Raw genomic sequence first — 15,303 nt, 5'->3', positions numbered from 1 at the left:
GCATTTCAATAAGAAAACTGCTTGCTGGGAAACCATGCTTGGAGAGGTAGCTTCCCTGTGAGAGACTCTTTGGTTCCTTTGTTTCCAAACTTTGCTTCCGTAGGGTCCACCATGCATGTCGATGGAATCAGGCACGATAAGGCCACCTTTCCGGCTTTCCCATTTGCTTTTTTTTCTCCCGGTGGTCCAGAGACTCTCCATTGACGCCTCGTCAGTGGGCAGGCATAGGATCTTTGTGATGAAGGATGTTTTGCCCCCGTGACTAAGGAAAATATAATTTTTTTTTGACAGTGAATACGTTGGAGGAGCTCTCCACCTCCAAATGACTCTGTCCTGTTCATTCCCTATCAAAATTCCATTTAGCATATCGGTCATGCGTAATAGTTCTTCATTGCCTTTTTGGGCTCATGGTAGAAGAAAACCGAATCCCCTTCATTATAAAACTTGCCGAAGAAGCTTGCTATCGATTCAGAGGGGTGCCTTAACATAGCCAAAATGTAACAATCCAAAATCTCCCCCACAATAGCTAGTCGAAAAGTATTATTTGGATTTTTTGATCATGTATAAGTATCCAAGATTTACCTAGCAAATAACCGATGTGAGACTAAATATACGCCCGCACGGATCCTCACATACTCTCTCCGTTTAAGTCCTGATGTCCTCGTCAGGCTAAGGGTTCAAATTCATTCAAATTTAATCACAAACACGACAATCGGTCCATGGTCAGCCTTAATGGATCCACGCTACATGCATTATCTATAGTCTACATAAGTTATGGGCCGAGTCCGCTCTGATGTCATTTGTAACAATTCAGGACCTCACCTAAAATAGCTAACCGAAAGGAATTATTTATGTTCCTTGATCCTGTATAAGTATCCAAGATCTATTCAGCGAATAACCAAAGTGAGACTAAACATACGTCCGCACATATCCTCCCACAAAAGCAGTGGGAAGGGACTCTTGAGAGGTTGGTTCCGTAGCCAAGTGTGTCGTGTCAGAAGGAAATTTCCTTTACTGTTCAGCGGCCATGGGTCAAATCCCCTTCACTAGTGTCAGCCAAAGTCATTGAGAAGGAGCCCGTCTCTAGGATCCAACAAAACCCAAGAAAGACAAAAGAGAGAGACACCATGAAGGGAGAAAGTTGGAAAGAGAGAGAACCAAACCTCTCTCTCTCTCTCCAATAGAGGAAGGGGAAGCTCATGGGTGGTGACTACTAGCCGGAGGACCAGCTATTAGCCACCATGAGCAACGGCCGGCAATAACAAATGGCCGGCGGTGAGGAAATCAGCCAGAAAATGGTCTATCCGGATAGGATTTTCAGTTCGAAACTAGAGGATCCAAGGTTTCCAATGGCTGGGACTCTAGCCACCGCCTTCTACCAGCACAGAAGATCTGTCGAGGGCTCCAGCAATGGGCGCTGGTGGGGAATATGGCCTAAAAAGAAGATGCAGGTTAGATCTTTATGAATAAGGAAAGAGGACATCATATCTCTCAATAAAAATCTGATGATTTAGTCAGAATTCAAGCTCCAAAGACCAAGAAATTGGCGGAGGAGGATTAATTAAGAGATATGTTGTGGTTGAAATCTGGCCTGAGGGTGACCACGCCAGAGAAGTAAGGGGAGCCTTCGGCCGAGACAGAGAAAGGATAGCGCCTCCTGCGCTCTGGGGACCCTCTACAAAGCCTTAACGGCTGATTTCGGTCAGGCCCTCCGATGCTTAAGTTAGAGTGGATCTTAATTGGTTCAAATGTCTTTAGAAGTTACTTGATGTGGGCTATTTATAGTTCTTGCAAAGGTGCCTAGGTGGCGGAGGTATGGTCCGTCCTCATCATGGGAGGAGATGGCATTAGCCAGGTAGCGTGCAATCAAGGCTTGCTTGAGGCACACGATTTGGGCAGTCCTTGTGGACAGCATGGCATTGACAGGTGTGGCAGGGTATAGCTGGGGCAGCAAAGCAAGGTCCCTAGTTGACACGTCTAGTATGGTCAGCAAGCAAAGCATGGTACAGTGAGGTTGCGATGTATGTGGGCACGCATGTGGATACGGCCGCGGGCGAGGTCAGGGAGGCTTAGAGGCTGCAGTATACGCTTGACGAGGTCAGCTTGGTAAGCGCTGAGGTCGGCTCGGCGCTTGGGCGAGTTCGGCTCGGTCTTTCTCTGGCCGAGGTCAGCTCGTCCTTTGGTGGGGTCCGAGGTCGGCCTTGCCTGTGGTTGAGGGGGCCGATGTCATTATAGATACATGCGGTCGCAGGGGCCTCTTCGACTCTTGATGGATTCAACAGGGCGCTTCAAGCTTGAGCCCGAGACGTCTTTGGTGAACGGTCGACGGGGCCTCTTCGGCTCTTGGTCGACTCTGCAGGGGGCCCCGAGCTCGAGCCCAGGACGTCATTTCTTGCAAACGGTCGATGGGGCCTTTTCGGCTCTTGGTCAACACTGTAGGGCACTCCGAGCTCGAGCTCGGAATGTCATTTCCTGCAAACGATCGACGAGGCCTCTTCGGCTCTTGGTCGATACTGCATGGCGCCCCAAGCTCAGGCCCAGGACATCATTACTTGCTCGGGGGGCCGTTCGGCTCTGGGGTCTGCTCGTCAGGAATTGGGTGGTTCCATGCTAGAGCAGGACAATCTATTTTGCCTTCCATCAAGATCTTTGGGATCTTTCTTGGCTCTCGGAAGCGTTCAGCCATGGCATCCAGCGGTGGTGGACTGTGATCGAGATGAAGAAGAGGGAGGACACCATTAATTTCCCATCGGGAGTCAGCCTTCTCCCCACACATGCTAAGTTTAAGACTATTTTTTTTTGTGTGGAAATAGGCCTTTGGGCTCTAATCTAGACACCAGGTCGGGCTATGAATGCTAGGCCATGCCCAAAATAAACTCGTTCAAATGACCACGCTTGGTCATTTACACACCAAAAGGGCTAGGCTTTCACAGACCAGCCACATGTTGGATAGTTATGTTACTCGATTGGCAAACATATGTTCATGATCAATAACATCCCTTTTTCCAAATCACTATCACATAAAGCTTTACGAAAATGTGCTGCAATAACGTTGATTGCTCAATCATTAGATGCCATATACAATAATGGAGATGACCATGTAATGCGCGGACAAAATTAAGGGAAGAAACATAAATATAATTTTATTTAATCAAAAAATTATTTCTTGCATTTAAATGCCCTGTACTGTATTCATGAAAAATATCCTCCCTTACTCATGCTTACAGGATGATCCAGGAAAATCCATAATGATTTAAATAACTAAGATAAAGCCTGATTGATAAACTTACCATCAGTATGAAAAGACAACTTGTTCTATGTTTTGGCTTAGTTTTTATTTAGAAAAGCTGCATATCAACTTAATATTTTCATATGATTCCCTAAGGGTTATGCTTACATAAGTGAGCAAAGAGGTAATGGAGCTAACAAATATAGTGTTCTATTTGAATTATTATGGATTTCCTACATCATTATATAAATATTAATAACATAATGTGTTTTTCGCAAATATATGACAATTCATGATGTTATATGAAGAAAAACACTCAGAAAAAAAAAACAATCATAAACTCTAAATCAAGATAAACAAAGTTGAGGGTTCAGTCGTATTCCTGTATTAATAGTAAAGAACTGTGAATCAGAAAATGAACTGTGAGCAAAGTTGTTTTAATGCGTAGTTTGTGCTCTTATAACTTCATTTACTAACCCACCAAGCAAAGAAGAGTTTTGCTAGGCCTCTGTGACTCTAGACCTAACAAGTTCCACAAACTTATATGCTCAATCCCGATCCAAAGGACAAATCAAGCCTATAAATTTTCATCTGTGAACCATTATGGCTCAATCAAGGGGAGGGTTTGACTTGACCTTAGAATCAATTCTCAATAGCGATCAATCCTCAATTTTCTTCAACCATCACAAATCCTAAAGAAATAGAGAAGATTACCTGCCACAACTTATGAATCAGAAAATGAACTGTGAGCAAAGTTGTAGGTATGTAGTCAGCCAATTTAGTTTGTGCTCTTAATGTGTAGTTTGTGCTCTTATAACTTCATTTACTAACCCACCAAGCAAAGAAGAGTTTTGCTAGGCCTCTGTGACTCTAGACCTAACAAGTTCCACAAACTTATATGCTCAATCCTGATCCAAAGGACAAATCAAACCTACAAATTTTCATCTGTGAACAACAAGGGGAGGGTTTGACTTGACCTTAGAATCAATTCTCAAGCCCCTTTGTTTAAAGCAATCAAAACTTGAACATTAGTTGTCCAGTTTTATTATGTGATACACTCGTGTTGCTGTTGTACCACTCTTTCACAATTGTTCTTGTAGCATGTACATCATATGTTCATTTTTAAGATTAGGTGACATAGCAATCTTATGAATGCATAGATGATAATAGCTAGGAAATTAATAATGAATCCAATAAATAAGTAATTACAAGATACCTTTTTTTTGGTTACAGAATTACATATGCTCTTTGATGATGTTTGGAAGAGTGGCTATCCAGAAAAAAAATGACAATAAGAAGAGCCTATATTTCTCGAAATCATGCATCAATAGGCTACAAACTGTCGTAGAATTTTCACACTCTATTTATGTCTAAAGGGTAGGTTTACCAATTTACCTATTGCTTTGTTTTATTTGAAAAATTCGTAATGAATGTGGGGAAGATAGGGAAGGCAACAGCTTTGCTCTTCTACACGATATCACTTATCAGGCGAACATGCTTATTACAATGCTTCTCGACAAACATCTTTGATGCACCTTCCATCGTCTTACACCATGTCTGAAAATAAAAATGAAGAAAGCATATGATCATATTAGAAAACTGGTGAAGATGTAAAGAGTTTATGCATAGAAATGGTAAAAAATAAATGCAAAGATAATTTTCTTGTAAGCATATGATATAATGAGGCATTATTTGTGGTATTCTGCAGGAATAGCACCAACCTTCCTAATTGACTAAGATTTAAGAATCACAAAGCCAGTAGTTATTTTCATATCATATAGGAATCACATAAGTAGTGTGCATCTATTTTTTACCGGATGGTTTAGATGTTGCTTTACACAGCTTTGTTGAATCCACAAATTAAAACTTTCTTTCCGAATTCTAGAAGAGTGTTTCCAACTCACTTTTGTTAATTAATATTTTAAAAAAAATAATTTAAAATCAAATAGACGAGGCATGATTCTGTTCTGACTCTATGAAACTAATTGCATAGAGCCCATAGGGCATTGCTTTTGCTTTGCTTCTATTTTCAGAAAACTAAGAAGAAAAATTAATCAGACAGAACGAACATGTGAAATGAAAATATTTTGTTTTTAAAATTGTTTATAGAATCTATGAACCTTTTGTAGCAAACTTACCAAGAAGAATGAAATTCAAAGGAATGAACAATAGAGGCTTAGCGCAAATACTATCTTCAACATTAAACTCTATGTGGGATTTCGTTAATTTGTGGAGAAACAAAAACAAAAAACAACAACAATGCAAAACAAGCCATTAGTAACTAAATTTGTCATGTAGTCATTGACTCTAGTCTCGAGATCAGAGGGTGCAAATTTGGTTCATCTAGGGATCAAACTATACCACTATTGTTAGGCACTGAATCTAATTATTTCCTACTCCCTAACTTGAAAAGTTTTCCTTTGTTGATTCTTTCAAGGTCCTAGCTAATGCCCAGGGTGCATCCACGTAGAGACTGTAATTTTCTTGTAGTTTGTCCCAATTTTCCTACCAAAAATTAAAAAGAAAGAATCTGACCATTTCTATCGAGCAGACCTTCAAGAATTCATGTAATCATATTCCAAATAAAATGTAAATTGATTTAAACATAAATAAGTAGGTCTGGCTTGGCTTGAAACCACAGTTCTTCTTGTATTAAAAAGGTCTGGGCACTCTTTTCACTAGAAAACAATCTGGATTGGTCAATGAAGATCGTGCTATGATCGATGAGAGAAGTGGTGGGTTTTCCTCCATTAACTTCGATAAATTCTTTAACATCTTGTTATAATTTTCACTCACATATCAAAATCATCACTCATATAAGAGTAATCACCTCTAAAATAAGAACTGCCATCACCTACAGAAAATAACCATCATCATAGTCATAATTATCATAATAATAGCTATCCTTGCACAAGAATAATGGTTGATATAGAAACAAGGGGAAGGATATATGATACAATATATCCATTACACAAGGAATGAATGCTAAATATTTATAATACAAACTAATTGAGCGCTAAGATAAAAAATTTAAGAGAACCAAAAGATGATCCATAGTAGGTTTTTTAAAATTTGGATGCTTAATCCTAATCCTAGAATACATGGTTGCAATAGTTGGGTTTTATAATCGTTGTTGTAGAGAGTAAGAGATCCCAATGAAGTCCTTTTCTTGAGTTACTACAAGAAAAGAAGTTATTTCGGTGGTTGTTCCTACGAATGGGTTCCCTGTGTCTTGATAATTTTCTTTAAAGTGTTACTTCTAACAATAAACTACCCACAAATAGCCTCTTGTATAAATAATAAGTAATCAATTTTTATTTCTATATATATTCATGCATAAATTGTTCCCACAATCGTGGTCAATGCAACATAGTTAATCATAAGTTGAATTTAGGATGTGAACAGGTACCAAATGATGTACCAGATTGGTAGTGAAATTGATATTTAATATGCTCTATGGGTACTGAAAATTACGTATGGTATTGACATTCCAAATATATGCAAATGAGATTCTAGGATGAATATCACTGTCAATATTCATAACCTTTAGAGCTTGATTGGAAAATCTAGCAGGATTAGGCTAGATTTTCTATAGAAATCGAGCTTATTAGTCTGCTCAACCCTTTTTTTTTTCTAAAGATTTTTTTTCTAGATTTGTCTAAATTCCATCCATCTATGAGTTTGTTAGACTGCAAGATGAAAATAAAAGACCTTAGATGGGATTTTTTTTTTTTCTTTTTCTCGCAATTATTGAGTTGGAGAAGGATTGGGTCAATTAGATCTTAGTTAAATAGATTGTATAATTTATGATCCAATAGAAAATCTACTTCAATCTTACAGAATTATTCAAATAAGTTCTCAGAATTAAAACTATCTAATCTTATCCAATCCAAACATACCATTAAGGTTAACAAAGTAATTTGCAAAAGTTCAGCAAGTCTAAAGTCATACAAGTCAGAGAAATTATATCCTACATGGCATACACTATATGGCCGTAAATGCCATCAATCACAGCTGCTTATTTTTTTAAATTTTATTTATCAAATATTTATCTTGATGCACTGTTAGGAACAACCAGCTATGATTGGCCACCTGTTGTGCCGTGGGATATAATTTTTCTGGAAGTAGACCAAGCCTGGAAGACTGTACCCTGCCTGACAGAAACTCATGAAGCCTACGGGTCCCGTCCGGCTCTGCGTTCAATCCTCCATGGCTTACCTGACCTGGTGCTCCTCTCTTCGAGATGATAGCAAAGTAGAGGGACCTATCGGATGGCGATAATCTGCTGCGACTCGCCATCCTGACCGTTTAATCAGCTACTGAAAAAGAAATAAATAAATCGCACGAGATGCACTGAGCTCACCTTCTCCAACGCGGCCAGGAGGAGCTTTAGTCCGACGGCGTCCCCCGGCCCGATCTCCGACCGCCCGATCCCCATCCGCCGGAGCAGCGACGCCGACCGTCTGGAGGAAGCGGTTGGGGGTAGGAGGGCCTTCCACTCGGCCAGGCCTCCGCTCCTCCTCCTCCTCGTGCTGGGGGTTTCGGCGCCGCCGGTAGCGAGGTCCCGGGCGGCGAGGCCGGACATCACCCGCCTCGACCGATTCCGGCGGACGATGGGGAGGCGGACCGACGGGCGGGATGAGCGCACCGGCGGGTCGGCGTCCAGCTCGGCGAACTTGCGGAGGAGCTCGTCGGAGGACGCCCTGGTGACGTTCTCGACCGTCGTACACGAGGTTTTGGCCTCAGTCTCCATGAGGGTTACAGATTTGGAAAGAGTCGGAGAAAGAGAGGGACGACAAAGGGGATGGATACGAGATAACGGAGAGAGAGGGCGGGGTGTTGCGGATTTGTAGGAGTTAGATCCGAGGCGACCGTTGGAGCGTGTCGGGGGGCGACTGTGAGGGAATATTTTTTTCTTGATGACACTTGAGGAATTATTTTGGCCGGAGGCGGCGAATGTAGCCGTTGGGACACTGTGGGTGGAGGCGGTGGGGCTATCTCCCACGTGTTGAACTTCGTTAGCTCGTGTCTCCCGTGTTCTCATTGATCACAGTGTGTGGGCCCCAGTTTCTGCAGGGGAAGCTGATTGCTATTGAGGCACTCGACATCTTTGAGAGTCGTGAACAAACGGCAGTGATCGCCTTGGTTCAGTGAATGCGTAGATTTGGAGCAGAAGTCATAGGAAGCGGCCACCATGGAAAAAAAATTATCGGACAGAAATTTTATTTTATCATATTTCATCTAGTACAAATCTTAAAGAATGAAATCTAAAAGTTAAAGACTTTTTTTTTTTTCCGAACATTTTTTTTACCGGTACATACTGCATAGCTAGATGATGCACACTAAGCAAATTAATTATCTAGCAAGCTAATACACGTATCTAGATAAATTAATATATAGTTTTTAGAATATAGTATTTACTAGTACATACTACACGACCAGATAATACATACTTAGCAAATTAGTTATTTAGTAACTTAATGCACATCTTCAAACAAATTGATATGTAATTTCCGAAAATCATATTCACTAGTGCACACTATATAAATACCCATTGACTTCCTGATATATATTATAAGCCTCTTTGATATATGCTTAGTAGTGATCTGATACACACTTTTAAATAAATTGATACACAATTTCTAAAATATATTTTTTGGCAGTATACACTATATAGCTACGTGATATACATTAAGCGAATTAATCACCTAACAAGTCAATAGATACTTCTAAATAAATCAGTATATAGTTTTCAGAACATAGTATTCATTTGTACTAGTATGCAGCAGATAGTTTTCTTGCTTTGTCTAATTTCTTAAATATGTATCACTAGGTTGTATACTGTGTAGTTTTTAAAATTTAATTTTTTTAAAATAAAAACTTCAATAATTTCTCACGAAAAAAATCAAACTAGCAATAATTAATGCACAGTTTTTAAAGCTGCTGTAAATTTTTGCACAGATTTTGAAGTTGTAGAAAATTCAAACTACCAAGCTGGCTGTGAAACATAAAGATAGTATTAGAAGAGCTTTTTTGGTGTTATGCAAATAAAAAGAGGAGGGATCATAGGCATCGAGAATATCAAAGTACTTAAACAAGCACTACTAATAAAATGGAGTTGGAAATAACATTCACACAAAGAAGCTTTTGGCAGAGAGCAATAAAAAAGGTCTTATAACAGACAAAGATTTAAGATGAGGCATCAACAATTTTAGATCCTTGCCACCTTGCGGAAGGATATTTGTAGAATCCTTTAACCATTCTGGTGTTGTATAACTTTTCTTTTGGACAAGGAAAATGTATCAGATTTTGAGAAGACTCTTATTTGGATGACTACCCTATTGTAAAACCCAGCCTTCTAGTGAACTGGGCCTGGTCTATTTAACCAGCCCAATTGGAAAGAGTGTGGCCCAAAAGAGAAGGAAAAACAAAAACAAAATTGCATGCGCTTGGCATGTGTTCTTCCTCCCGACCTCATCAGAAGGAATCCAACCAAGGGGCAGATTCCAACCTTCTATGGTCCCATTTAGAGCCCCCTCTAATCCTCTCTTTGATCTCACTGGATAACCCAGGTCCCTCGATCGAAGTGGTCGCTAGAATTCTTTGGTTTTTTCTCTCGAAATGCCGACCACCACCAACGCTTGGAGCCGCAGGAGATTATCGCCGAAAGCCAGGGAAGGAACCGAAATCATTGGATCTACCTTCTTCTGCTTCTTCCGTGACTTTTGGAAGCTCGATTTCAGCTAGCGATCGCCGGATTTTTGGCAGAAAAAAGCGATACCCTGTTCCCTTATTTTCGGAAAACTGATCCATTTTCTTCCTATTCTTGCTGCCTCCGTTGCTGGCGCTTGTCGCTGGAGGCTTTCCTCAATTCTCTACAGTGGCTTGAAGCCATGGCCAGAACTCCGGCCACCAAGATGTATAGGTTCCATGGTTAAAGGGGTTGAAACCTTATTTTTTGGTGGATTTTTACATCACCAACCGCCTGGTGACCGTCAGCCGTCTGTTAGTCGGCTGTGGGTCCTCTAGCCCCAGGCACCACTTGCAGCCACCCTCTTCTTTTCTTCTTCCTTGGTTAGAGAGAGAGAAGCTTCTTATCTCTTTCTCTCTCTTTTCTCTCTTCCTCAACCTTTCTTCCTCTTGTTTCTCTCTTTACCTAGACTGTCTCTCTCTACTCTCTCTCTAGAATTATTGGATCTGGTAAGAACGTCTCTCAGTGACTTTTGGAGCGACTCTGATGAAAGGTCATGATCTAGGATAATCGAAAGGCATGCCAGCCCCCACCCTGGCCTTATCAAACACCGTTAGATATAGCACCCCAATTTTTGTTGAACCATCTGTACTCTAATTCGAACATGATCGGATAAATTTTGCAATTGATTAGACTAACCGGGGTATCGAGCACTCCCTCTTGATCAGCCTTATGAAAGTGTTGGAACTAGGACTTTTACTTTTAAAATAATTATAATAAAATTTTAATAAAAAATATAATTTTTGAATATTAGGCTATGAGAAGAATTTTTGGGATTAATTGGATCTGTTAGTTGGGATTGCGCTTGCAAGGTAAGTAATGTGATCCTTTTTCTAAATTTATTAACAAATTATAAATATTTTCTAAATCAAATTATTCTTGATTTATGAACTTAATGCATGTGTTTTATTATTATATATGCCTTTTCTAGAATATTGTATGATTCTTGATTGAATGTATTGGTTTTGATATGAATTATGCTTAATTGATTTCGATGTCATATGATTTTACGTATCTTATAATTTGTAACACTGAACATGTTTTTGAGAAAAAGAGTTTTGATTCGAAAATAGATTCGGACTTGCAAGTAGATTATGTTTCGATATCCTGCTAGTGGGGGTTGTATGTTGGTAATTTGATACCCTGTTAGTGGGAGTTATAACGTTATCATTTCGATACCCTATTAGTGAGGGTTATACATTGGCATTTCGATAGCCTGCTAGTAGGAGATTGTACTGTTGGCACTTTGATACCCTGCCAGTGGTTGGTTGTATATTAGCACTTCGATATCCTACCAATTGGGATTATGTGGTGACACTTTAATATGGTCATAATTCTTGGTTGTCGAGATAAACTCGTTTTAGAAGAAATTAATTTTTGAATGAAATTTGAATTTTAAATTGATTGGATATTTATTGATTTTACAATTCGAAGAATTAGTTTGCTTTGAGAATTTGTTGTGGGAGAGACTAGATAAGATTTTGACATCTTTATTAGACTATATTTTGTTAGAGTTGATGCAAAGTTTTAGAATATTATTTGGTTTTATGAGACATTTAATTTTAAATTAGTTATTTAGAATAATATTTGAATATTATTATTTTAATTTTTTCACTTACTGTTTATAATATCGTGCTGAGATGTCTTGCATTCTCGTAGAGAGAGTTTCCTATGAGTATGCAACGATTGCCACAACCATCGGCTCGCGACCTCGGGTCAGGGGGTGACATCTCTACATTCTTATTCCCTAGCCTAGATCAAGCAGCCATTCAGCAGAGTGCAGCCATATATGACAGTTGTGGAACTGGTGAACCAATTCTTGGATATTGCTACTAGAGGGCCATTAAGCTGCGAGGAAAAGTGAGGAAAGGGAATGGCTAATGCAATCCTAACATCTCATTGGGCCCGGGACAGGTCCAGATCTCTCCATCTTGCAGATGAACTGTTCAGGCCTTTCCTTTGTAGAGATAGGTGGGCTCCGAAAGTTCTTTCTCTCACACCTTTGAAAAGCAGCAACACATGAAAGGTGAGAATTTTCATGTGGTTAGCTATCAGAAATAAATTACATACAAGGAGGCATTGGCAAAAGAATGTTGGGAGCATCAGCACTTGTTGCAGTTTTTATTTGTATCAGGATGAAACCATGAACCAATATACTGCTACACTGCCCAGCCTAAAGCAAATCTGGAGGAAATTAAATATGAAGGAAAATTAAAAGAAAGGTTAATTTTTAGAGTTTATCCACCAACTCTGCTATCCCAAAGAAGAGCTCATAATATAGCTGGGATAAGCTTGTATTATCACTCTCTTAGACATGGTGAAAGGAGCAGAACAAATGTTTTGTGAAAAAAGGAAAGAACACTTGAGGCTATGCCTAATGCTGCTATTCATCTCTCATGACTGGGCCAGTTTGGAAAAGCTTAAGGAGCTGCATGCCTATCTCCAGCTTTAAACTCTATATCTGCACTGCTTCCTGATTTTTCTATCTTTTGTTCCATTTTTCCTTTTCTGCTATCTTTTGCAACTCTCTTCTCTATATACACATCTTTCTGTAACAAATCAGATGGGCTATGCGAGCCTCTTTCATGAAATAACAATTTGGATTATTTGTTTATTTACCACTTTGGCTTGGGTTGGATTGGGTCAGGTCAACTTAAATCGGAGTTAGATCCAGTTTGGGTTAAAGGTCGACCCTAATCCAACATTAGTTGAGATTGGTTGAGGTCTTTGAGCTTAAATTCAACCCAAGTTTATAATACCTCGACCTATCTGTACCTAATAAGCAGATAGAGTGGACAGATTTGAGCTGAGCCCAACTAAATCTTAAATTTTAGGGTTTTAAAATGAAGAACCAGAAATTTAGGGATGCAAGTGTAAATCTAGCTCCATTTGAAAACTTGAAACTTGGAATTGAGGAGAAAGGAATGGAATGGAAGGAAAGTTAAAAATTTTGATGTTTGGAAGTTTTTTAGTGGAGGGAAAGAAAAAGATAAGGGGGGAATAAAAGGGAATAGGAGGAAAAATTTGGGCTCCAATTCTTTCTTTCTTTCCTCTCATAAGTGGGGGATTTGGAGAGAAAGAAATTAAAACTTAATAAAAATTTATAATACCTATTTTACCCCTTAATTAAGAAGCACCAATTAAAAGACAAGTACATCCTAGGGCATCTTTTGTTTTCAATCTTTCATATGTCATCTCCATCTCCATATACCCATTTGCCTGCACCTCTACGGAGCTCATCTTCTCGGTCACTCAATGATCCAGTCCGATCCGATCTATTTGCATCTCTACTTCATAAGCATGCCCTTTTTATAATAAGGGTAATTTAGTAAAAGTGTTAAAAATGTATAGTTTTTTTTATTTTCTTTTCTAAACTTCCAAATAAGAGGAAGGGAAAGTATTTCTCTTCCCTACCCCTCCCCCTCTAAAAACTTCTAACAGAAGGAAAGAAAAGTTTATTTATTTTTCTTTTTTTAATTAAAGTTTTTTTTTTTTTCCTCCTCAAAACTCCCAAATGGAGGTAAAATGAAGGAAAGTTGAAGGGTGTCGCTGTAATTTAGAAAAAATATCAACTCGTCCCGCGTGTGCCAGAACTGGCCAAACTAACGTTGGAATTGAGGGGAAAGCGCCGGCGATTCGACTCACATAGAAAACAAGCTGCCGGCCAAGGAGGAGGAATGCCTCCTCGTCTCCCCATTTGTCACCGTCTCTCTTGTCCTCTCTCTCGCCCTCTTTCCCCCTGGCATCTCTATTCTTGGATTCTCCTCTCCACGCCACTTCCCCTCCCCAAACTCCTCCACCTCCTCCGATTCCCCGAAACTCTTGGAATTTTTTCCTTGTGTGGGCTTCTGAAAACTATAATCCAACGAACACGAGGTGATCGGTCGCGAGCTGCAGCATCAACAAGACTAGCTCTTTCTTTGCAGTGGCAATGGAATCGCTGGAGGAGCTTCTTGCGGAAGAAGGGTTCAAGAAGGGGAAGATGAAGCATGGGCCAAGGGGCTACGCCACGTCCAGAGCTGTAAAGTATGCCGTCGGCCCACACTGCTCATGAATGGAATCCTTCGTTTCGTCATGCAGATTACGGGCTTCAGAGGGGGAGGGCCAGGTCTGATGTATTTTGTCGGCGATCGCAATCATTCGGTCGGAAGATGGAGGAATCAGAGGTGGGAGGTCGAAGAATTCTCGCATGCAAAGGGAGACCTCGGAGGATGGCATGAAGAAGAATCATTTAATGGAAGACTCCGAGCTCGTCGTGGAAATGGTGTCGGGATTTTAAAATGCATGAATGTGACAAAATTCAAGACAGAGGGAGACTGAGGTTTCAAAATTCTGGCAAAAAGGTTCAGGAGAAACAGATATATGAATGTAGTTATGACAATGACTTGTATGAGGATTGAGAACCTTCCACAAGGCGGGGGATTTTCGCTCGAGACCAAGCTTTAATCATGGTCTTCAGGATAGAAGGGATGATGATCTTGAGATTCCTGGTTCCAAACCGGCACTTAGTGATGCTGCAATCCGGGCCATTGTTTCGATCTTAAACTGGTTATATCAGTTGCTTCTTCCAAGATGAAAACTTCCGTGCATCGATTCGTCATAGTTTGTGCAACTTACCTTGGATTTGGCTTAGCAGAAGAGAACCATCAAAAAGGTAGTGGAGTGTTGCCGGTCTCGCAGAGGCCATTGGCACTGTAGAAAGAGTTGTTAAAGAGGGTCGAGATGCAAAGGAATTAAAGAAAGCTTCACTAAAGCTTAGTGGTTGTCACAGGGTTAAAACTCGATCGATTTGAAGGACAAATTTACTTCTGGAGTTCCCAATTCGCTTCTCGCAGCATGTGCACATCTCTACCTTAGGTGTGATCTATAAGCTTCCAGAAAAGAACACGGTTTCAGCCAAACATCTCCTCCAGGTTTTTCTGCAATTCTCCGTATCAGGCACGGACAATTTTGTTGCCAGGTTTGTGGGAGCACCTTTTCCTTCCACATTTATCTCATTTGAGGGAATGGTATGAGAAAGAAGCAGAATTCATACCAAGAAACATCGAGTATGGTAAAGAAACAAAAGCTTCTGGAAAAAGTTCTACAATGACATACTGGATATGGGTACTTACCAAATTGCAGATTATTACAAGAATGGCTTATGGAGGAAAATGGAGCTCCCTGCACTTCCTTCAATTCCAGTGCCTTCATCTTATCCACCACGAAAAGGTTCTAATGCAGCTGAATTTAGAACGTTAGCTTCCTAGTGCAGGAAGTCCTGCTTCATCTCAGCCAATGGTGAGCAGAAGATTGTATGGAATCTGTTTTCAGTCAATCGAAG

At 40.1% G+C, this 15,303-nt stretch overlaps 1 protein-coding gene across 1 annotated transcript; it reads right to left on the bottom strand.

Annotated features, from left to right (window-relative positions):
- Window positions 1–3,039: 3,039 nt before the first annotated feature.
- LOC103704959 lies at window positions 3,040–8,158 on the bottom strand. Its single transcript, XM_008788502.4, has 2 exons — window positions 7,593–8,158; window positions 3,040–4,786 (listed from the first exon to the last, which is right to left on the bottom strand). Exons 1-2 carry the CDS (start codon window positions 7,980–7,982, stop codon window positions 4,697–4,699), a joined length of 480 nt encoding a protein of 159 aa, XP_008786724.1. The 5' UTR covers window positions 7,983–8,158; the 3' UTR covers window positions 3,040–4,696.
- Between the last annotated feature and the right edge of the window lie 7,145 nt (window positions 8,159–15,303).

The sequence above is a fragment of the Phoenix dactylifera genome, unplaced genomic scaffold (genome assembly GCF_009389715.1).
Source record: "Phoenix dactylifera cultivar Barhee BC4 unplaced genomic scaffold, palm_55x_up_171113_PBpolish2nd_filt_p 000097F, whole genome shotgun sequence".
NCBI lineage: Eukaryota > Viridiplantae > Streptophyta > Magnoliopsida > Arecales > Arecaceae > Phoenix > Phoenix dactylifera.
The sequence above is the reverse complement of the archived record's forward strand: the minus strand, read 5'-3'. Positions and strand labels throughout refer to the sequence as shown.